The sequence below is a fragment of the Lissotriton helveticus genome, chromosome 2_2 (genome assembly GCF_964261635.1).
Source record: "Lissotriton helveticus chromosome 2_2, aLisHel1.1, whole genome shotgun sequence".
In the NCBI taxonomy this organism is placed as follows: domain Eukaryota; kingdom Metazoa; phylum Chordata; class Amphibia; order Caudata; family Salamandridae; genus Lissotriton; species Lissotriton helveticus.
The window spans coordinates 79,581,179-79,606,286 of record NC_136060.1 but is presented as its reverse complement, the minus strand read 5'-3'; the positions used below and the strand labels follow the sequence as shown (position 1 = coordinate 79,606,286).

At 42.2% G+C, this 25,108-nt stretch overlaps 1 protein-coding gene across 2 annotated transcripts in view; it reads right to left on the bottom strand.

Moving 5' to 3' along the window:
• The window catches only part of MTMR7 (myotubularin related protein 7), a 243,050-nt gene that overhangs the window by 54,854 nt on the left and 163,088 nt on the right, over positions 1-25,108 (bottom strand). For both annotated transcript variants that reach the window (XM_078678126.1, XM_078678127.1), the window contains exon 12: positions 10,777-10,911. In XM_078678126.1, the coding sequence (XP_078534252.1) occupies positions 10,777-10,911 (135 nt within the window). The remainder of the gene's footprint in view (positions 1-10,776; positions 10,912-25,108) is intronic.

The window sequence follows — 25,108 nt, the reverse complement described above, 5'->3', positions numbered from 1 at the left end:
TGAAGTGGCTTTTTCTGTGGAACCTGGCATTCAGCACTTAAAGTTGTATGCTCCCAATAGGTACTGCAATTGATTCTGCAAAGGTCACTCAGGAACTTGGAAGTTTCCTCAAGGAGGAAGAGGATTTCTCTTTCCTATGGCACTTTTTGTGGGAGACCTTTTAGGAGACCGTTCCCTATCTTGGGGCTTAACTGAAGGGCAAGAGAAACTCTTCAGTGCATCTCTGTGTGCCTTGTCCAAAAATAGCAAGGCCCACCATTCCCTGACAGCCTTCAGGTGCAACAATGGACAGGGTTCGAAGAGCAAAAGGCCATGTTCAAAGCCAAGACACCACATGCAAACATCATGTAGGTCGGAAAAATAGTCTTAACATCTGCCGCAGTGTTTGAACCCTGAAATCTTTGGAGGAAACATTTTGCTTAGTCTCTGTCTCTGTACAGAATTATGTCAGTGAAGCACAGAGAAGAGCTCTGGTCCACTGCCGATGAGAGTTTTAATGGAATTAAAAAAGTCCAGAGCAATACACAATGCAAAATGTACAGATTTTGTGACCTTCCTGCAGTGCTTAATTTCTATAATCCCTGGAGTGTATACTACTTGAATAACAAAATCTGCATGCATAGTGGAACATATTTGTTTCTTTTTTTTCCAGGCAAAAACATTTTTCCATAAATGTTGTTCTTCTCTGATATACCTACTAGTTATGTATTTAACCCACACTTCTTATATAGCTTATGGCGATGTCACTTAAGAGAAAGTTACACAGTGCAGAGATGTGTCAGAAGGGCACAGCAATTCTATGAGTACCACAATCTTAATAATCTTAAGAAACTTACTATATTTGCATGGACCACTCCTACGGAACACCCACTACATTTCATGGATGCAGAAAAATCTGCATACTTGGGCAAACCTTTATATGTGTATTCAACATTTAAAGATGCAAAGACATATTACTTCTGCATGTGAAATCTCCAAGGTTTATGCCACTCTTTACTATTTTAACAAAAACAGGGCCAACGGGTGCCTTGGACAACATGAATCACATTTTTCACTTTTTTTTAATAAAGTTTCCACTTTACATTGTTGGTTAAAGATCTAGGTAATTGAACCTATTGCTAATTCAAGACCATTCATTTCAAGAAAATTTCAATAATGTGCGATAGTTGATCCACTGTTGGTTTCAATCAGAATTGTAATGCCCAAAGCACTTCAGGAACAAAGTCCTATCTTCAGGGGCCACTCTATACAAATAAAACAATAAATAGTACAGGTAGGGTGTTACAAGAGCATTACTTTTCAAAATTTCAATATGTGTAGAAATACATGTAAAATACTTGATGTGATATCACCCCCAACCTCCCAACATTTATGACATGAAACAAACTGTATAGTGCCATTTGAGACAAACACGCAGTGAAAAGAAATAATCCTGGTGGGTGCACTGGGTACAATGAGAGAAGCATACTAGCCCCAATGATTACCTCCAGGTGAGAAACAGAATAAAGTTGTGAAACATGCTAAATCCACCACCAGCCTAATGTGGGCCTTCTAGGTTATAAACTGCATAAAGCCCAAAACAAACAAAGATGCGAAACGTGCCAAATCCAAATTCACAACTAGCTTTGCATACACATGCTAAATTGAAAACTGCATAATGCCTAAAGCATTACTTACAAGTTCAAACTGTGTTGTTATATCTTTTAATTTCCGCGGATGTAGACAACCAAAGCAAGCTGTTTAGCAAAGGTGATATGTGAAAAACGTGGTAAGTGGAACTGCTGCATGTGGATTAGACAACAGACATAGTCCATGACTAATGCCCACCTCCGAAGGTAGCTGCTAGCACTTGCCCGACCTCTTGCCAGCACACAGAGTTAAAGGTGCTGGAACCTCCAAAAAGACAATAAAAAAATAATCACTGCTGACTTTAGGGCGAACCATTGCTGCGAATAAGGTGAAACAAAATTACCAACCAATACTACACAGTGGATAATCACCCCTATAGCCAAAAGGCTCCTAAACACTCTGCATCCATATCTGCAAGCAACTCCTGAAGTCTACTACAAACCTGCTCTCAACAAATCTTGCATGAATACTACCAGCTCCATAAAGCCACAATTTAAAAGACCGGCTTGTGATGACCGAGTCTTCCGTATGAGAAATAAAAACGAGATTGAGAACAATACGTTCCCAACTTCTGTGCCTGGTTAGTCCTCGGTTCAATTAGTCAATGAATCCGAAGGATTGCGGGACCCTGCGAGCGTGTTTTACGATAGCCGATACCTAGTTTAAAAAAAAACTTTTTATAAAGTGATGTTAATAAAGGGAAAACGAAATTTAAACATGAAACCCGTGTAACAACTCATAATTACACACTCAAAATGTGCACAAAAAACACAAGTATGTCACATAACCATCTGACTCATTACACAAATACAGCTCTACAATCACATAGACCTGGCTCCAACGGCACGAAGGATGTGGTGAGCAGAGCCCATGGGGGAAGCCACGTCATCCCAGCGAAGAGTTGCTTTTGCAGCGGATAACTACACTGTAGCCCCAGCCTGAGGAGCCTCAGTGCAACATCAGAAGCAGGAATGCCTTCACCCAGAGGAAATGAAGCAGTCCTGGTGAGTGGCGTGAACTCCAGTGTTGACCGGAGCGGTCCCGCATTTCCCTTGATCCAAACGGGCCGGGTGGTCTTATTGTACTGGGTGGTCCCACAGCCCTGGTACCTACTGGAGGCGAGCAGCTCCCCCTCCTTGGGGTGGGGGACCCGGTGAGGTCTCCCCACTGGCTGTGGTAGTTTTACTAGAAGCAGCAGCCCCATGCAATTGCGGGCCGCTGTCCTCCACTCCACTTCACACGGGGGTCCAAGTGATGTCTCCCCGTTGATTCATACCTTGGGCCTTGTTGTGGAGCATTTTGTTTACTGGTGTTGGACCTTTGGTAATTGGGGCGAAAAACTTGACGGAGATCTCTGGGGAGTGGAGGGGGCATCAGGTGCCCTGTAACCTACGCTTGGTGCTCACCTTACCACATAATTTGTAAAAAAGGCACAGGTGTGCTAGATATGGGGAGACAAACTGTGTGGGTGCCTGCGGTTGTAGCTGTGGGACCCGTGGACTGAGGAGGATTTAGCGAGGAGACCTGCTCTGCCCTTCAGCCTTGCCTGTGAGACTACCGCTACCCAATGCGACTCCACTTCTTGCAGCACCCGCTTCGCGGGTGCCGCTGCGCGTAAGGGAGCGAGGGGCTGAACGTCCTCTGTGTTGTTTCCAGGGGCCACCAGGAGTGCCGAGGAGTTTGGGGGAAGAGGAGCAAGCGCAAGGGACTGCATTGCCCAGGAGTCATAGCGCAGTGCTGTGATCGACGCCACGCCCCCTGGACACCACGCCCCCCGCCCGCAACGTCCCTCTTATCAAGGATTGCCTCTCGCGTAGCGGGACGCCGGGCGAAGCCCGGGCAAAGGGCGGGCCCTCTTTGGCCCTCAGTGGCCGGAAGAGGACGGGACGGGCCACAGATTTTGGCTCTATGACCATAGAGCCTTTAAGCCTTCACGTAAGACTTCGAACAGTGCACTTTACTTCATCCTAATACTGTTGGGTAACTGTTGATTGAGAGTGGGTTAATACAGCTTCTCTGCCTATTGTTAACATGCCCGCAACCACCGTGGACCCAGCGGCATCGGGCCTGCGCACCATAGATAATTTCATGGTAAAAAAAGTAACGCAAATCAACAAAGAACGCAGGGTTTCATTAGGTACTAAAAATCTTCCCCCTGTTTTGGACTCTGTATCTAACGAAATGATAGAATCCCCTGAGGGCACTTTAGAAAATGCTGCACACAGTACAGGGGTATATCACAGTAGTACAGGTACAGGTGCACCCTGAGAAGTGCGTGGACATGCTTGTTACATCGGAGGAAGAGTCCTCAGCAGAAGAGTTAGTGGAGGCCCATTCCTCACAAAGACCTGTGAGGAAGTGTAGAAAGACTCAGGGGAGCCGAGGGGGAAAGTCTGCAAAAACTAAAACTCACACTAAACAACCCAACAATTCCAAAGCCATCATCATTGATAGTGCAAGCAACCGGGTTTTGGTCGAACCTAATAATGTGGCTAGTAATACCGAGGGTAGTGTGATTTTGTCCGACACTAACTTAGAAGCACTAATAAACACATTAGTGTGTAAACTGGAGGCCAAAATTGTAGATCTAATTACTCCAATAATGTCCAAATTGGAAAAAGTAGCGTCCGAGGTAGAAAGATTGGGCACTTTAGTGACGGGACATATGATCCCTGCTTCAGGCGTAACAATCGCTAAAACTACCGCTGTTGGGAGCGGGAAGGAGATTGAAGCCAGGAGTCAGAGTGTGCAACAGAATCGGCAGTCAAACTCTGAAAATAGGGTAGGCTCTGTGGCGGTGGTTCGCACAGCCCCAATAAACCAGCCGATTCAGCAGGTCCCTGCCTCTTCAGGTAATTGTGTACCGGTCCCACAGAGGGCCAGACTCAGGAATGTGAATCTCCCTCCTGAGTGTGTCCCATACGTGGTGGTACTAACCAATGTTCCGCGCCATGAGGAAGTATCAGCCCATCCTCATGGAGAACCCCAAGACTCCCTAAAAAATAAAACGGTGGGATGGCTAAATAAAAATTGTGGCTACCCATCTCATTTTTACGATCAAATTATATCCACTGAAAGAGTAAATTGGGGTGGTACTTCAAGGAAATCAACCACGGGGGACTGCGTGATAGTTAACTTTCAGCACCCCCAACACGTCGCCACAGTCTTGCTACGTGCATCTTCACTTGTCTATAACGCAAATAGTGTCTGTGTGCGTCCTTTGGGATACTTTTACGCGCCCGATCAGAACCTACCTAAAAAAAACCTTAATAACCCCCATGGGTACAGACCTTTATCACAAGCTCAGACTCTAAGTCCGGTAACACCATACATGTATAATAACAACACTAGTGGCTGAATGGGTGGCAAACACCAGCATTAAATGTTGACAGTTGGCAGACACCAACAGTAAACTTTAATGCCGACAAGCAGAACAATAGAGGTTATAATGTTCCCCTACATAACCGTTTTAATATGCTCTCAGGGCTGGATGCCTGCGACTTACTGAGGGTCTCGGAGGGTCAGAGTACCGTTCAGTCGCCTGCAGCTCAACAGATAGAGGTGATTTCATCAACTACACCAAAAAATAATGTTATATGCTGGAATGTGGCGGGCGTAGAAAACAAAATGCAGGATGAAAGCTGGTTAGCTTACATTAGGGGCTTTAAAATTATTTGTTTACAAGAAACTTGGTCTGTAAAATGTGATATATATATCGAAGGTTATAAGGCATATTTTGTACCTGCTGTACCTGTAATTCGGGGGAGATCAAAGGGGGGTATGGTAATGTTTATATCGGTAGCATTGAGATGTACAATTGTTAGCAGGCCCTCTAGTAACCCTGACATTCAAGGTCTAGTTTTATCTGCGGGCAACTGTAAGGTTGGTCTGATCAACTTTTATAATTCTATTAATAATGCTACAAGTCTTGGCAACTTAGAAACCTTAAGTGAGTACATTGATACTTCAATGAGGGACTGTTCTCACAATTTGCTGATAATGGGTGATTTTAACATTCACCCCTGTGGTGACCTTCCAGGGAAAAATCTTGCGGAACTGTATTGTCCCAGAATAAACGGATTACACCTGGAACACACCGTTGAGGGGGGAATTTTTAATAATTTACTTAATGAACATGGTCTTACCATTGCAATGGCATTATGTGATCCCTTAAAGCGCTTTCTTACACCAACCTTCAAAGGGCATGGGAAGGGAACAATTATTGACTACATGTTGTTAACTGTCCCCATGCAGGAGTTCGTGCGTTCATTCTCCATAGACACTAATCCTCTCAGTGACCATAACCCTCTGACCATACATTTAAGGGGGCCCTGGGTGGCTACAGAAAGACGAAACCTAGGTAAGGGTAGGGTCACAGTAACTGATGGTAGACGCCGCCTAAAATGGTCCATGTGCACTCCGGCTCTTATATACCAGAACATCCAAACTAACTGTAGTGACATTATCACTAGATGCACTCAGGCTGACCCTGACCCAACTCAGGTTCTATCTGATTTTAACAGCCTAACTGATAAAATAGCTATATCAATGACAGAACCTATAACGTGCAAAGGGAGGGTTGGCCCGAGGTGGTTTAGCAAGGAATGCTCTAAAGCGGCTCGTGATCTCAGAACAGCCTTGATGTTAAAACCCCGAAACAAGGAATTAGTTCAGAGATCACGTAAAGAGTATAAATCAGTTATTGCAACAAGAAAGGAGGTATTGAAGAATGAGGCCTGGGCGGAGATTCTGGAACCAGAAACACTGAAAAATAGTGCTAGATTTTGGGCAGAGCTCAAGAAACCTTTCCTGGTGAAAGACTCAGGGGAAGGGCTAGAATGTGTCATTACTAAAGAGGAATGGGTTGCACATTTTGAACAACTGTATGGGGGAAGTAAAACTAATGTGGTACCCTATGGTCGTACTTTTGGGGGTACTTGTTTGGATGTTAGTATAGGAGAGGTCATGGTGGGAATAGAGGGGCTCACAGCGGGCAAATCACCAGGCCCGGACGGGATACCCCCGGATCTTTTTAAATCAGATCCCAACTTTTGGGCACCGATTATTGCAGCGGTTATCAACGCAGCTGCAAAGGTGGGTTGCCCGCCTTCGTGGGGGCTCTTAACCATTGTGCCCATATTTAAAAAGGGGGATAGGGATAGTCCCCTCTGTTACAGGCCTATTTAACTGATTAATTCTATGGCAAAACTTGTGGGGAGAATAGTACTGCGGCGACTCTCTGATTGGACAAGGGACAATGATATTCTGTCCACTGCCCAATATGGTTTTTGTAACGGCCACTCGACCACAACTCAGTGTTTGAACCTCTTTCTAATATTAAGTAAATATACTAAAGTCCAAAAGGGTACAGTCCACTTGGCCTTCATGGACCTATCCTCAGCTTTCGACTGTGTTAACAGGGGGAAGCTGTGGGGGTCCATGAGGGACAAAGGAGTGGACAATGACATCATAAACTTTTTGGCTGACCTCCATAATAATACCAGCGCAAATATAAGGTATTCCCAAGACTTATCTGTAACCGATGATTTTAGAACTGGGAAGGGGGTACGGCAAGGCTGTATACTAGCCCCTTTCCTTTTTAATTTTTATATAAATGAGCTGGATGGCGTATTAAGGGAGGTGAAATCTGATAGTCCAAGAGTGGGGAATAGAAGCATCCCTGTTCTGCTATACGCAGATGATGCTGTGCTGTTAGCAAGAACGGAAAAAGGCCTTCAATTGCTTCTTAACGCTTTTAAAAAGTTTATGGAAGACAGAGATCTGTTAGTGAATAACTCCAAATCTTTCATCATGCAGGTGGGGAAACAGCCAAGGAGACAATACACCTTCAAACTAGATACGGCAGTTATACCCTTTTCTAGTACATTCTCTTATTTAGGAGTACTCTTTTACTCTATACTATCGTGGGCCCCGCAAATTGCTAAAAAAAAATGTGATGTGTCTAAGGTCAATGCCTCCATTTTTAACTTTGCGTCAAAGCTTGGTAAAAAACCGACGGCTGCTATGATTAAATTATATGATGCAAAATCCGTAGCAACGGCTGCATATGGGAGTGAGCTCTGGGGCTATATGGTTGGAGAACAACTTCAAACCACAGAAAATTTGTTTTATAAACGGCTTTTATGTGTTTCGGCCTGCACTTCTAACTTTATGGTACATGAGGAACTAGGAGTGGGCTATTTGAGCGATATCCTGTCCCTACGACCTCTGTTATGTTGGCTGAAAATGTGTTTATGTAAGGAAATCCCCCTGACACATTTGATTGTTAACGACTTTTTGGCTCTTGAGAATGCTTTATGCACTCCCTGGCTGAAGTATTTAAAAACATGTTTTACTGAGTTGGGCCGCCCTGAATTGTTTGAACACCCATCAGGAATTGGGAAGGCAGACATTGATCTAGTCAAGCAGTTGTTCTATCAGCGCAAGAAGGCAGAGAGGGAGGGTGCTGAGCTAAAAAAAGTAAGTGTGAGGAAATTTATCATGGTTAAGACATGTCTGACAACAGAGCCTTATTTACTCGGCACTTTCAGCACTCACGATAAGTTCTTGCTTACAAGATTTAGATTCAACCAGTTTCAACATCTGCTTATCAGACCTAAAAAGGAGAGCTTCTGTAAAATTCCCTCGTCCTGTGGCTGCGACGGAAAGTCTCCACAGGACATGATGCATTTTATGTTTCTATGTAAATACTATGAATTCCCCCGTAAACGCTTTTTAATTTCTCTTTTAAAAAAAATGAATTTTAATCAGATACGACCAGCCTTTTTATACTTACAATTGCTACACAGTAATGGTGTCCTTCAAGTTCTTGAATTTTTAAAACTGGCTTTTAAATTACGATTATGTTTGGACCAATGAAAGATCTATTGTATGTAATGTACATAGCCCTCTTACTTTCTGGATTATAATGTAATTTGATGTATGTATTGTATGTATTTTATTGTACTTTTATGGTTGAAATACACCGAATAAAGTCTATTTTGAATTTGAATTTGCTAGATATGTGTGATTACTTTCACATTCATGTTATGGTGCTGCATGTTTACTCTTCCTAATCCAACAGCCTGCATTTTATGCCCGGATGTCATGGTTCATGTAGTTTTATATTTTGCCATTAAAGGATAAAGAGTATCATTTCAGGAGTTATATAATATGACAATTGCCTAGTTGTCAAAGTTATTTATGGTTTATGTAATTGTGGTCTATGTGTTTATGTACAATATAGGAGATATTTTTATATACTACTGTCTTGCAATCTCTTTTGTGGTGTATTTATTGTGTTTCTGGTGTACACTTTGCCTCGGGGATAAGCCTACCTGCTCTGCCAAGCTACCAAGTAGGTGAGCAGGGGTTATCTTGGGATGTGCACCTCCCTTACCCTGACTAGAGTGGTGGGTTCTGCCTGGCTTAGGTGTATACCCTAGTCAACCGGAACCCCCATTTTTAACGGTGGGTTTTTCACATATTGCCGTTGCTAAACAGCTTGCGTTGGTAGCTCTGCATCTGTGGAAATTAGAAGTTATAACACAATTGGAATTCGTGAGTAATGGATTGGGCTTTTTGCGGTTTTTAACTCACATATATGCAAAGCTGGTTGTGGATTTGGCACGTTTCACATCTTTGATTATTTTGGGCATTATGTAGTTTACAACCTAGTGTGCCCACACAAGGCTGGTGGTTGATTTGGCATATTTCGCACATTTGTTTTGTTTCTCACCCTGAGTTGATCGTTGGGGTTAGTATGCTTTTCTCATTGACCCCCACCAGGATTACATATAATTTGTCTCAAATGGGCACTATAGAGCTTGTTTCATGTCATAATCGTTAAGGAGGTCGGGGTGATATCACATCAGATACTTTACATGTATTTTTACACAAATTGGAACTTTGAAAAGTAATGCTGTGGCAACACCCTACTTATACTATTGTTTTCTTTGTACCGAGTGGCCCCTGAAGAAAGGATTTTTGTTCTGAAATGCATTGGGCATTAGAGTTCGGATTAAAACCAACGGAGGATCAACTATTGTATATAATTGAAATTGTCTTGAAGTTAATAATTGTAGGTTCACAGGGACAGGATTGGTCTATAGGATAGGTCTAAAGCATTAGGATCAATTACCTAGATGTTTGATGAAGTGGAAACTTAAAAAAAAAAGTGAAAAATGTGACTTATGTTGTTGAACAAGGCAGTACTTGGTCCTGTTTTTGTTATTCATTTCACGTATGTTGGTCAGCATACAATTCAGTGCTTGCACGCACCACGTAAACAATTTGGAGCTGTTGCAATATATTAGAAATAAATTGGAGTGCGCAATACACATCAATTTACTCATTGCTTTGTGCCAGAGTTCAGTGTGGGAATGCCAGGGAGCTTAAGTCTCAGATTCTGGACAATATCTTCTGGGACTAATGGATCCTTTCCTGGTCTTTTTGTGGCTCTTAATTCTGACATGCTCCAAGCAGAAAATGTCAGCAGGAGGGAGGTGAGGACCAGAGGTGGGCCTGCGGGTAAGGTGGATGTCTGGGCAGGGAAGGTCAGGATCGGGGTAGGCTGAGGTATTTGTTGCATGTTTCCCCAGGATGCTGCAGGGGTCATGTAGGGTTCCAGGTGTGTTCCTTCTCGTAGCCTCGTCCATAAAGTGGGTTTCGTTAGGTTTACACTGCACCCAGTGAAGCCAAACAGTGTCTTGAGGCATGGAATTATTAGGCCTAGAGGCAACGGCCTACTTGTAATGCCTGGGGTGGAATGCACCCTGGAGTTAATGCTCCAGGGTAATATTGCCATTCATAATGAGAGCCTATATAGTGTAATTTTGTGCTGCTCCTATAAAAAGTTTTGCAACATTCAAAAAATTCAACAGACCAAACTCAAGGTGTATGCTGGAATTTAGTCTGTATTTAGGAAGGTACCTCTTAGCAATTAAAGTCAAAGCGTTAACTGCCCTCCTAATACGTTTAAACCTCCAAGGGCTACTATGTGAAGCTTAATTTTAGACAAATGCAAGCAAATAACCAGAAAATTAAAAAGATTGTGAACACCAAATCATTCTAATAAAACAGAACTAATAGATCCAATGATGGTGGGGACAAAATAGAATTAAAATTATCAACAGGGTACTAACATACTTGAAATTGCACGGAGCAGTGTTCGGACGCAGGGTGCCTTGGGTCTGACTGTGATCTGGTCTGTAGAGAGGATTCATATAGTCCACACGATTTTTCCACAGGTGATCCCAAAGAGAGAAGGTTTTTTCTGTAATTCTGGCACAAAGACAAATCAAAAAATTAAAGATGTACATCATAGTCCTGGGTAAAGTAACACGTATTTGCTTAAGGGCGGATTCGTCCTTCTTTTATTCTGCTGAACACACTACTTTTTATTTATACTCTGTTTTCATTCAATTATGCTAAACTAATTAATTTCCATCAGTTTGCCATTTCAGCCATACAGCCTCTTTAACAACATTCATTGGTGATATTAAAATCCCAAATTCTGATTGACTAATTCATCTGAATGCAGAGGTCATTCAGTATCACAAAGTGCCCAATATCCATGCCTACACTTTTTTGAGGCACCAATAGACTTTTTTTTTTTAAGTAAAATACTATCACTGAGTTGTTTTTTAGACTTTAAAGAGAACTACTATCTGATCTTCACAATATTTTTGGTAAATACATTGGTGGAATAAGAGCTCTTTGGTTTGAGTTTTTCTATGGATCAACTGAATACACAACTTGGGTGGCTACCTGTTCATTATAATATTGTGCAATATAATACCTGCTTGAGGCGATGTCAAAGTCTCATTAATGTAATCTTACATACTATGGAATAAGCTGCAGACTTATGTGAAAAAGTGTATGGTTATGATTGTCACATGGCAAGGTAGGAGGTGTAACTGCTCAAGGGGATTAAAGTTGTGTCGCTTCTTTAGATGGCCAATTTTAAGAGTTTTAGGTTCTATATCATAGACAGTGCAACTCAGTTCTTGTTCATTTACGTCACCTATGTTCTTCCAACTTGACTTTAACTTAGACTTAACTACGGTCTTTTTCCAGCCAATTTCAGAAGATCTTTTTAAAATGATATACCATATCCCTGTTCTACCATAATCAAGTGCTTATTATATTTGCCTGTGGATAGAAGGCACTCGCACAGAGCATGGGCTTTGACAAAACCTCCAGCTGTATGCAGAGAGCGCTATGCAAAGCGTGTAGTATTTGTAAATGATTTGTACTCAAACCAAATGCATGGACTCCACTGCACTATGCCTTCAGCCAGATGGAGGGGCAGTGTCCATAAGGCATGACACATTCTCCAAGATGTCAAATCTTCTGGGCAGGCACAGGCCATGTCTGTCATCAAGGCCTTGCACCCATCCCATGGGCGATTGAAACCAATGCAGATGACCTTCTTAACAACACTAGGCATCCACTCCACCAAAAGCAACTGCCAACAATTAGAAAGGAAGTGTTGCACCAGCAAAGAAATAGGAGACGATATCACATTCAAGTCATCACTGAACCAGTACCAACGTCTGCAGAAAGAAATAAAGAAGAAAGCACTAGCAGGCCACAGAGAAGCCAGCACAAACCAAAGCAAGGAGCTTTTTACCATCGTGAAGGAGTTCTCCAACACCGAAGAACAACATCACCTCACAAGAACTGTGTGACACCCTGGTGGACTACTTCCATGACAAGATCTCAGTAATCTATGAAAACTTCAAACCCCAACCCCGCCGCAGACAGCTTCAAACTGCTTACACCCACTAACACAAATCCAAACACCTGCTCACCCACTGGGATCCTCTCATACCCAAGACATATTCTCCATCATGAACTCTGTGCACTTGGGCGGACCCCTGTCCCCACACCTTCAACCTCGGGAGCAAGATGATTGGCGACAAGCTCAAAAAAGTCCAGAACATCTCAATCATCTCAGCCTCCTTCCCAGAAGACTGAAAAAACGCTGAAGTAAAGCTCCTCCTGAAGAAACGATCAGCCAATCCAGGAGAAATGAAGAACTATCGGTCCATCTCCCTACACCCCTTTCCAGTGAAGGTTCTTGAGAAGGCAATCAACCAGCAACTCACCGAACACAACAACCTCCTGTCCCCCACTCGCAAACTGGATTCCGAGCCAACGACAGCACAGAGACAGCCCTGATTACAGCCATAGACGACATCGGGCTCTCCTAGACCACAGTGAAACAGCAGCCCTAATCTTCCTGAACCAGTCAGTTGCTTTCAACACCTTCTCCAATCACATCTTGACCAACAGACTCCACCACATCGGAATTCAGGGAGCTGCCATCAAATGGCTTGTCTCTTACCTTATTTGAAGAACCCAGATAATCTGTCTATCACTGTGCATCTCAAAACCCAAAGAAGATCATCGGCGGAATCAACCAAGGATCGTTCCTCAGCCCCACCCTCTTTCACACATACATGACCCCCCTGGCTAACACTGTCAGATTGCACTGATTTAATATCATCTCCTATGCCGATGACACCTAGCCCATCCTCTCACTATCAGGAGACCCCTCCACCATCAGAGCCAACTTCTACAGATGTATGAATTCCGCCCAACATCTGCCCCAACAGACCACGCATGCAACCTCAGCATTATTTATGTATTCAGTGTTTTCCATAGCGCTTTACAGTTAGACTGCAATACAAGTTCAGATGATATCCCATTTTGTTTGTCTTGAACAGCAAACTATCCATAAAGAAACATGAAAACACTGTCTCATCCACCTACTTCCACACCCTACACATGCTCAACAACATCTTCAGGTGGCTCCCTATCAACACCAGAAAGACAGTCACACAGGCCCTTGTCATCAGCAGGCTGGACTATGGGACACATTCTACATAGGAATCATTGCAAGCCTCATAAAGAGACTACAGACAATACAAAATTCAGCAGCAAGACTCATCCTCAACTCCCCCAGATGGACCCACATCACACCCATCTCAAGAAGCTACACTGGCTCCTAAACCAGAAGAGATGCCAGTTCAAGATGTTGAGCCATGCATATAAAGCCCTGCACAATGAAGGAACAGAGTACATGACCTTCCACCAACTGACCAGACACCTACGATCTGCCTCCTTCTACACAGGCACCCCCACAGATCTGCCGGCCAGCAGCGGAGGACGCCTTTTCTCACACCTGTGAGCCATATGTATGTATGTCGCCAGTAGGTAGATGCTGTTAGGACTCTTTCCATAGAAAAAGTGTTTTTGACTTGCCTATATCTTTGGCATCGTTTGACAAATCTTCACAAAAGTTACCAAAAAAGACTCATAGTGGGTCATGTTGTGCATGTAAAATTTCAGGGTGATCTGTCATGTGGTGGGGGGGGGTCAAAAGAAGGGCATTTCCTAAGTTAATTCCTATAGGAACTTTAGACACGACTACAGCCCATACCGCTGGACGAAATTACATTAAATTTGGCAGGAATTTATTTATTTATTATTTTATTTATTATTACAATTTGTAAAGCGCATACGTACGCCCGTGGGCGTCTTGGCGCTAAAAATTTCATTTGGGTCTCTGAAGGTGACACCTGTTGCTGAATGGACTTCTTACTGGTTAAACATCCACGTCTTCAACAGTTTCCTGAACTGAAGCAGGGATTGACTCGATCTAATTGTTAAAGGGAGCGCATTCCAAAGTCTGGCTGCGATCACCGTAAAACGTCTGTCTCCCCATAGGTCGAGAGCTGTTCTTGGAGAAACTTCGGCCCTTGATTGTGGGTTTTTGGTCGTGAGCCAGTGATAACTTCTAATGGTTTGACTAATCGATTTAAATTTGGGGGTCCTGGAGAGTAATCTTGCTGCCGCGTTTTGAATCATTTGCAGTTTGGAGATTACCCGAGCTTGTGCATTAGCAAATAGGCCATTACAATAATCTAAAGAAGAGAGCACAAGTGTGCTCACCACTGTTTTTGCCGCACTTTCCGAGAGTAAAGGGATAATCTTTCGTATTAGTCTTAGTTTGTGATGAGCATTAGCCACAGTTTGATTGGCGTGTGCCACAAAATTGAGCTTCCCATCAAAGACTATTCCCAAATTTCTGACCCTTTCAGAAGGAGTTGGTAAAGCTCCTAGGGAGGAGGGCCACCAAACTGATGACCACTGTGGGGAAATCTTGCCGAAAATGACCACCTCCGTCTTCTGGGAGTTCAACCTAAGGCAATTGGCCTCCATCCAGTCTTTAATTGCTGACATACCTTCTTGAAAACGTGCCGCTACCTGTTCTCCATTGTTGTTAATCGCAAGCACCAGCTGAGTATCATCAGCATAGGAGGTAAGGCTCATCTGGTAGGTCTTGATAACTCTAGCTAAGTCCGACACGTAGATATTAAACAGTGTCGGACTTAGAGATGAGCCTTGGGGAACTCCACAGGGTAGGGCAAGTTCTGGAGATTTAAATAATCCCAGCATTACTGCTTGTGTTCTGCTAGCAAGAAATGAAGCAAGCAGATCTTTAGCGCTAGATCGGATGCCCAGGTTACCGACACGGTCAATCAAGATGGAGTGATTGACCGTGTCGAAGGCCGCCGGTAAGTCCAACATTATGAGGACTGCTGTCCCTCCCTGGTCTCTGATGGTTCTGATATCATCAGCAGCTTTAATGAGGGCCGTCTCGGTGCCATGGAGTTTGCGAAACCCGAACTGCGTATCATACAGCAGATTATTTTTCTCGAGGTAATCAGACAGCTGACCATTCATTGCCTTTTCGAGCACTTTGGCTAGAAACGGCAGACTGGCTATAGGTCTGTAATTCTTCAACAGCTCCTTATCTAAGCAAGGTTTTTTAAGGAGCGGTTTTAAGAGGGTGTTTTTTAGCATGTTCGGATATATCCCTGACCTTAGTATCACATTGCAGATTTGCATGATGACTGTGCTAATGGAATCAATAACCGGCAGATAGACTTTGGGTGGGCATGGATCCAAGGCAGAGCCTGTTTTTATTGACTGCATAATGTCCCGGATTTGTTCCTCCTCTAGTCCTTCAAATTGATCTAGAGAGCAGGTAGGCGGATTGGTGTGTGTGATAAAGGGGATTGGTGTATCGTTAACAGAAAACTCAGAATAAATGTCATTCACTTTGGCAAAGAAGAAATTAGCCAATGAATCACAGAGGGCCTGCGATGGAACAGGCGATGTGTCTGCGAACTTCCCAGCCAGTTGTTTCACTACTTCGAACAACTGTTTGCTGGAATTTTTAGCATTGTCCATTTGATTTCCAAAAAACTTCTTCTTGGCCCCTATGAGCATTTTTGTATAGCTGAGCTGTGTCTCCTTATAACGTGATTTACTGATTTGGTCGTAAGACTTACGCCAATATCTTTCATGCTTTCTGCATTCTTGCTTTTGTCTCCTGAGTTCGTCTGTGAACCATGGAGCCGAGGGCACCTTTCTATTTCTAGAAATGGTCTTAAAAGGAACCAATGAATCCATCTCATTCCCTATCCAGTCTGAAAATTGTTTAGCGGCTAGGTTAGGATCCGAAGATATAGTGGGGCGGGTTTTCCTCAGCAAATCTGTGAGAGCTACATTATCAATATCTCTCCATACTTTAAAAGGCTCATGATTTAGACGAGCTTGTCTATATGAGGGAGAGTCAGTGATGGGAAGAACACAGAGTATGGCATGATGATCGGACCAAGTAAGGGGCAGAATATCCTGGACTATTATCCCAACTATGTTGGAGAAAATGCCATCCAAGGTATGGCCGGCCTCATGAGTGGGCGCATTAACCAATTGAACCAGCCCCAGGTTTTCCAGATCTCCCTTTAGTGCTTGAGATTCAGCATCCTCCTTCTTCTCTAAATGAAAGGTCAGATCCCCTAATACTATAAAAGAGTCCTCAGTCACCAAAGGCTCGATCAGTGAGTTAAAATTTGCCAGGAAAGCAGCACGAGACCGGGCGGTCTGTAAGTGAGAATTCCCTTCAGATTGTATGAGGGAGTCACCTTAATGGAAAATTGAAAGGCTTCACAGCAGGTGGAAAAAAGGGGAATATTCTGACTGTGAAGCTATTTCGAGTAATAACCGCTAATCCTCCTCCTTTCTTACCTTGTCTATCTAGTCGATGTACCATATATCCCTGCGGTACAGCGACCACCAGATCTGGGTCTGATTCAGTGTCCATCCAGGTCTCAGTTATAAATAACAAATCTATGTTCTTATCTAGAATCAGATCTTGGATTTCCTGTCTATGCCTTCCCAGGGATCTTGCGTTGATAAGTGCAATGGTCATTTTCCTGACTTTATTAATGGGACCCGGCTTGGCGCGCTTTTTGTTGTTAATAAACGGTAGAGAGGACGCGCAACTAGAACAGGTGAAATTACCGTTTGGGTAATAAGCTCGGGGTCGTAATGGGAACAGGAATTGCCTTGGACTGACCTTAACGGTAGGAGATCGGCAGCCGAGTAGCGGATGTGCTCAGCTGTCCCAACCGGACCAGGGGTTATGGCCCTCGGCCCGGCGCAGATGGGCGCAGACGGGCTTGCCTTTGGCGCGCCGCTGGCGCGCCCGCTGCGCCCGCCCGCTGCGCGGACAGGATGATATCGTCCTTAAATCCAATATGGAGGAGGGTGGGATGCGGCCAGCAACTGGACCGCAACCCTTTCCCCCACCCAGTATGGTGGCTGTGAGCAGTCTCTCCCCAGCGTCAGCACGTAGTCTGCTGCGCTGCGAGAGCGATGTGACCAGAGGTAAGATTACTCATTTTAAAAATCTGCACCAAACTGAAATCAAATGCCACAAAAGAATAATAAATGCACACAGTTAAAAACGCTATCATCCGGCTTTCCGCCTCAGAGGTGAGCCCCAAATGAAATTTTGGTTCGCCGATCACGCTTTGTTATCCGTTTAGAAGTTGTTGAGAAATTTAAGGAAAACCAAATAAGGATATCTGCAATTGGAACTAATTCATGACGATTTCAAGATTAATCGCGAATAAGCATGCCAATAGGAATGCTGTGACTGGCTGGCTGAACAATTAGCAGAGAGTTGAGGATGCCATTTTATCTCATTGGAGCAGTCCCCGGGGCGCAAACCAAATGGTAGAAAGTGGCATAAGGGTTCAGGTTGCATGTGCCCTGACTCAATGAAAGGAATGTAGGGGTGTATGAGGAACCCCTTAATAGTAAAAGAGGCAAAAAAAAGTATTTTTACCTACCCACAATATTTCTAAATTTGCCACGACCGTCAGTGTGGCCCCGATGTAACATCACGACAAATTTGCGTATATCACTAAAAAAAGTTTTAAGAAAACATAATATATGTTTATACACCCACCCTCAGTTTCACTTAGGCACTCACACAACCACTTAGAGATGGAGGCACCCACTTGACAGAGCCAGTGAGAGACTTAAGAACCCTCTCACAGACCTACTCAGAGACTCATGCACCCACTCACAGACCCACTAAGCGCCCATTCACAGACCCAGACACTCATGTACCCACTTAAAGACACACTCAGAGACTAACACACCCAATCCTAAACCCATTCAGAGACTCATGCACCCACTCATACATCGCCTCAGAGTCCTGCACTAACTGACAGACCCACTCAGAGACACATGTACTCACTCACAGACCCATTCAGACTCACACCACTGACAGACCCACTCAGACACTCATGCAACTACTCACATACCCAATCAGACACTCTTGCATCCACTCACAGGGTCATTCATGGACCTACTCAGACACTCAAAAACCTATTTACAGACCCACTCAAACACTCACACAGCCAAACACAGTGGCACCCAGACATTTACTCATATACAACTCATACATTTGCTCACTCTGTCACACACTCCTGCACTCAACCAGTCACCCATGCACACACAGATGCACCCATTTAGTCACCCATACACACACTCATACACTCACTCAGTGACCCATAAACGCACTCAGTCAATCACCTATATGCCACTCATATACACACTCATGCATCTGGTCAATCACCCACACACTCCTCATGCACTCATCTAATTACCCATACACCAGTCATACACTTATTAACTCCTTCGACGCTCATGACGAGCCCAGCTCGTCATGGAGTTTCCATTGATTTCAATGGAAATTACATGAAGAAGAACAAATAGCCTTAGCATCCAAGTGGTTAACAAAAAAGAAGGTAGTAGTGTTCCCTTTTAAAGAGATGGAATTGCACATCTAGTAATCATTTGCAATCAACAATTTACAGTGTGAGAACTAAGAATTCTTTAGAAGCATGAAGCTTTCAACTGTTGTCGGGATGCTATTTTGATCTTTCTGGCACCCACTACCAAAACAAGTTGTGTACACAAATTTATGGCAGTTTGAAAGACATTTGCAGCACACCCTTATGTTTACAAACACAGCCAATGTGTTGGCCTTAGATTCATGAAATCAATATTTCATGCGCTCATTTCTTAGAACAAACATTTTTGGTGACAAAGAGCATTCAATTTAAAAAGCGAATCCACATCAATGAGTATCTTCAAATGATGTTATTCCTTTTATTGTTCTTTTCTCTTTTGATATTCGATCCGAACAAAACAGCCAACACCTGTTTCGTCCTCCCATGGACTTTGTCAAGGCCAGCTGCGTAATGATAGTGGAACCGAACGAGTAACAAATGGCGACAAGAAAACGGATTCCTGATTCCTGTCTTTAATAAGACCGTAACTATGTATATACTTGATCCTCAAATGCACTATTTGGTTTAGAGAGCACCGGAATGATTTACACCGGACCCCCTTAAAAGAGATTAATCTAATGCTTCACCACCTTGTAGTAACATGGGTGGAAAAGGTCTATCAGATCGTTGATGCTAGAGTCCAAAGAAATTTGTCTCAAAACCTGTATGAGATGTACTCCTTTCAGTATCGGGAATAACGAATTCTGAACCTTGATAAGTTCCGATCAGCAAAACAAGAGGAGGACCGTATTCTCCTGTCCCACGACGCGTCCTATCCCTCGCGTAATACCAAAAAATTTTGTTCTAAGAAATGAGCACATGAAATATTGATTTAATGAATCTAACGCCACCACATTGGCCGTGTTTGTAAACATAAGGGTGTGCTGCAAATGTCTTTCAAACTGCCATAAACCAGTCATACACTTAGTCACTCACCCATACATGCACTTACACAATCATCCATACGCACACTTGTCCTCACTTACTAATACATATACCACTCCTACAGCTACTCACACACCCATTGAATCACTTATACAACCTCTCACACCTCACTTCTACACCAGCCTTTCATACATATACACAAACATACAGTTTATCTATTTTTTAACCATGAAAGATGCTTCTAAAGAGAACCTTTTTTCCTCTTTTCTGGAACTGTTTTGTGTTTTTTTTGTTATTTATTCTTTTGTATTTTTTGTGCTTAAAAAAAATGGCAACTAGAACAAAAAAACAATATCTTCATGAAGTTAAAAAATATTTTTAAAAATACTCAGCATTTCTGTCTGTTTCCAAAAGAACCGAAACAGACTGTTCGCCAGCAGACAATATCTTGTCAACAGCAAATAAAATTAAAAAGTGTTTTTCCCAAAAATTACCTACATAAATACAAGTTTCAACATTATGTTACTAAATTACTGATGTCAACCATTAATTAAAATATCTTTATATATATGTATTAGACTTAAGAAAAGACTGCAAATTTGTCATTAATCAGATCAATGTAAATTACATATTGCAATACCAGACGATGTCTTGAAGGATGACCGGATTATGAAATTGGCAAAAACCACTCTAAAATGTTCCAGTTAGGAAATAAAGTGTGGAAATAAAAACCATTGAAATTCACTGAACAAACAAAGGTTACGGGGACGTTATAATTAGGCTCAGATTTGGTTAGTAGAAAACCATTGAAATTCAGCAGTTACAGTCACCTGAGCTAACTATAACTTACGTCCCGGCAATGCACTGCTTATGAGCTCACATATTACGTCACTCATGACAGTAAGATCACTGATGACATCTTAAATCACATCAATGAGGACATCTTCTAGAAAGTGTAAGTGTTTGGTAAACGTTTCTGAGACTTAAAGATATATACCAAACAACTGTATGATTTAAATTAATATTCTTTTTGCACTACTGAGTGATACTGTTTCTAACATATGTTATCTGAGCGGCTGTGTGACTGTATCAGTGTGGGTGTGGGTGTGTGGGTGGCTGTATGGGTGTGTTGGTCAGTGTGGAAGGCGGTATGGGTGAATAAGTGTGTGTGTGGCTGTATGGGTGGGTGAGTGGCTGTATTAGTGGGTGAGTGTGAGTGGCTGTATGGGTGACTGAGTGGCTGTGTGAGTAGCTCTATGGGTGTGTGTGTGTTAATGGATGTATGGGTGATGGAGTGGCTGTGTGAATGGCTCTGAGGCAATTGGGACAACTGCGGAATATCGAATTTGCCAGTTTAGTCATACATTCCTACCAACGATCTACAGATTTGACAGTCTCACCCCTGTGTTTTTCCCAGTCATCACTGATCTCAAAGAACTATTTTTCCACAATAACATATTTTTCTTCTCAACTAAGTTTCCTTCAATAACTATGCTGCCCGCAACTGCCTCATTATCTTGTAGTGACACTTTTCCCATGATTTAAATAGGCAAGTCACTCAGATCTCATCCATACTACAAATACCATGATTCGTTTAGTGACATACTGACAACTTTGCCTGTGTGCATATGACACCACAGCCCATACAACTGAGCCACACCCCTCATCACTCTGCTTAAGCATTGGCCAACTGCCCTTGCACTGCTCAGATAATATGCTCCAGCGTGACGCATACATAAAACTCCACCCGCAATTAAAAGAAGATAAAAGCTGTGTCTAGCACGTCAGCAAATTACTTAATATCCTCATATCCCAAAGATCTATGCCAGGCAGCGGGATCAAGCTCATGATTTGAATCCTGGAGATTGGGTGGTGATAAAGAACCACACCAGAGAGCCGTGCCTGGCACCAAGGTGGGATGAGCCACAACAAGTCATACTGGTCACTACAACAGCAGTGAAATATGCAGGCCTACGAAACTGGGTACATGCCAGTCATACAAAAAGGGTGCCAGCTCCTGTTGAGGAAACACCACAACTGACGCAAACAGGTGAAGCTGCTGAAGGTTGTACAGTCAAAGCGCCTGGAGCCAGAGACTCAAGAGAGTTTGACAACGAACAACTGAGCACAAGTCAGGAGGACTGGGTGCCCATATTAGACATAACTGAAGTCTTCATCAAAACACGGAGTAGGGCAAAGTTAGAAGTACAGGAGAATAGTGAGGATCAGACAGGTATAGAAGAACATGCTCAGGATGTATTGAACAAAGAAACCGAAGATTCTGAGCAGGACCTGATAAGGACAGAAGAACATACTCAGGCAAACGAATAAGTCATAAGACCTGAGCAGGGACAGGCAGGTGTAGAAGAACACGTTCAGGCAGAAAAAAAGAAAAGTGTAGTAAGACCTGAACAGGACCAGTTAGGTGTAGAAGAACAAGTACGGGAAGAAAGAACAACTAGACATAATACCTGAACAGGTAGAAACAGAAGAACGAGTTCAGGCAGAAAAAGCAACACAGACAAGTCCTGAACAAGGTAAGGTATAAAGGAACTCAGAAAACGAAGAAAATCAAGTTGTGCCACAACGTAAAGAAAACAACAGAGCTCTCGAAAGAGATCAAGAAGGTGAAAAAGCAGTGCAAGTCAAAAGGGTCAGAAAAGGTGACAATTGGCCAAGTGGGGTAAAAAGATTAAGATATTGTTTAAAAACAATAAATGAAGATTCTGAACAAGTAAACGAAGTTACAAGTCCAACTCAGGGTGAACAGTCAATTGCTAAAAACATTCGTAGAAGTTCAAGATTGAAAATATTAAACAATAAATACAAAGGACCTGAATGGACCTATGTGATTCTAGAAGAGTTTGAGAATCTAGACATAAATGAAGAATCTGAAGAAGAAGCAAACGTAGAACAGATTGACGAAGGGGAAGTGAGACCTCCTTCATGTACTTAAAAGATTTTGATTCGAAATTAAAAGAAAGAAGAGAAATCTTCTTGAAATCAAAATGGCTGAGACCAGAGTTACAGAAAGACCAAAAAGAAATTGAATAAAAAGATCTTGTAGGGTTTGTATATGTATTTAGTTATTAGTGATACTCATTTGGCTATTTTTAACTATAGCAGTTCCTTATCTTATGATAACAGATAAAAAGAATGACACTAACCTAACTGAAAAGACAGCTTACATGAAAGGAGATAGAGTAGAATTAGAAGCATCAGATGAGAGATTTACACCACACAGTAAATGACAATGATACCTCATTAAACGTATTCCCAAAGTTGTTATTTCAATATGTAGAGACAATGGAGATTAGTGATTGTTATGTTTTTATGAAATTACCTACATCAGTAGCTGAACGAGTAACCTATCACCATTTACTGTTAACATATGGCATTTCGTGTAGTGTATTGTCAAGTTTATTTTATAGAACAGGGAAAATACAATATTATTATTCTAACATAGATGTAGTATTTACAGAAATTCCTATTCAAAAGAATATGAACCCAGTAAAAAGTAGTTTAGACGCACAGTTTATGTGCAAATTGTTCCTAACAATGAAGTCACTAGATATAGAAAATGCACATAGATAATCTAACATGTTCATTATGCAAAGAAGAGAAAGTGTTTTTGAATTTAGTTGAAGAGTGAAGGCAGGATTTTCAAAGAAAAGCTACAAAACAGAACATCATATTCCATCAAGAGCAGAAAAAGAAGGAATTCATACAGCTGGCAAAGAACATGGTGCTCTAGATTTTGTGAAGACAGGGAAAATATGCCTCAATAGATTAAAGACAGATTGTAATAACGTATTTATTGGTTCCAGTGGATGTGAACATAACTTCCTAATTTTGGAGGTTGGGGACTAAAAAGGGAACTGATCCAGTCTTTCCTGGAATTTACTACGTGTGTGGGAATAAAGCTCATTATAAGCTGAATGCCAGGTGGTATGGAAGTTGCTATTTTGGAATTGTTTTTCCAAAAATTTATCATGTCAAAAGAATCACTGGAAGCAATGAAAACACTAATGGACTAACACGTAGCAAGAGAGCTAGTTTTTCAGAAATAATAGGTGACATATTCAGTGCATTGATACCTTCAGTGGGAGTCATACTAAATTCACATATAATCTGTCAATTGTCAACAGTAGTTGATTGTCTATCGACTGATACTGCTAGAGGCTTCTTGATGATTAATAAAGAAATGGTTGCGATTAGGTCTATGGTTTTGAAAAATCGACTTGCGCTTGATATAATGTTAGCTAAAGAGGGCGGAGTCTGTAAAACGTTGAAGGCACAACATTGTTGCACTTATATTCCAGATAAAAGCACAGAAATCAAAGGATACATAAAGAATATTACAAGAATGCAAGAAGAATTAAAACCACTGGAAGTTGATAATGTATGGGAAAAACTAACAAAAAGTATTTCTTCAGTAGGGAATTGGTTTTCCAAAATAGGGAAAGGTTTACTAGGACAAATAGTATTCCCTTTAGTAGTTATAGCAGTAATAGTTGTATCAATAATAATATGGTTTAAGTGTTGTACTAATAAACTGAGAAGGAGGAGATATGAAATAAATGGAAAGGCAAACAAAAGAAATGAGAAATACAGTTAGAAGAGATGAAAGGCAAGTTATATGAGCAAATGAAAGGATTAAAGAACAAGGATAAGTGCAAGAACAGAAAAGGAAGTGAAATTGAGAATTGCTAAAGTTGGCAGCTGATGAGGGATGGGTAATTTTGTGATGGCTTTAAAATGCCATCAGAAAGGGGATTGATGGAGCAAGGTCTCGTGAAAAAGGAGACTTGCTAAGATACAATCTTCTCATGTAACTGCTAACCCCGTATTAAAACTTGTTTGTGGAAATAACATGCATTTACATGATACTTGAGTACAAGACTGAAGCTTGCCTATGTGTTTTACTAACCAGTAACTCGAGAGTGATGCTAAGATGGCCGCTAACAAATGCTTTAGTGCGCATTCGTCTACTGCACCTACGTAGTGTGACGTATCTATGCTTGGAGGGAAACTTTCTGCACTTGAGCAGTAGCTAACAAGATGGCCGCTTGAAACTCACATGCTTGCCACCTGCTTGCTGAAAAACGAATTCCAGCTATTTTACTAATGCTAATGTGGGAAGAATAATACTAAGTAAATGGGATTAGAGTAGAGGTTGGTGGTATACAGTGAAACCATTTATTTTTTATTTTAACATTTATCTTTTTGACTCTTTCAATAGGGCTTATTATGGACCTGCAATTGTAAGCCACAGTCTATTCCCTCTCGTTCTGCTATGAATGCGTGATGCCACCTAGATGGAAGACGCCATGTTAACTTAACATCGGTCAAGGCTGAAAATTGTTACT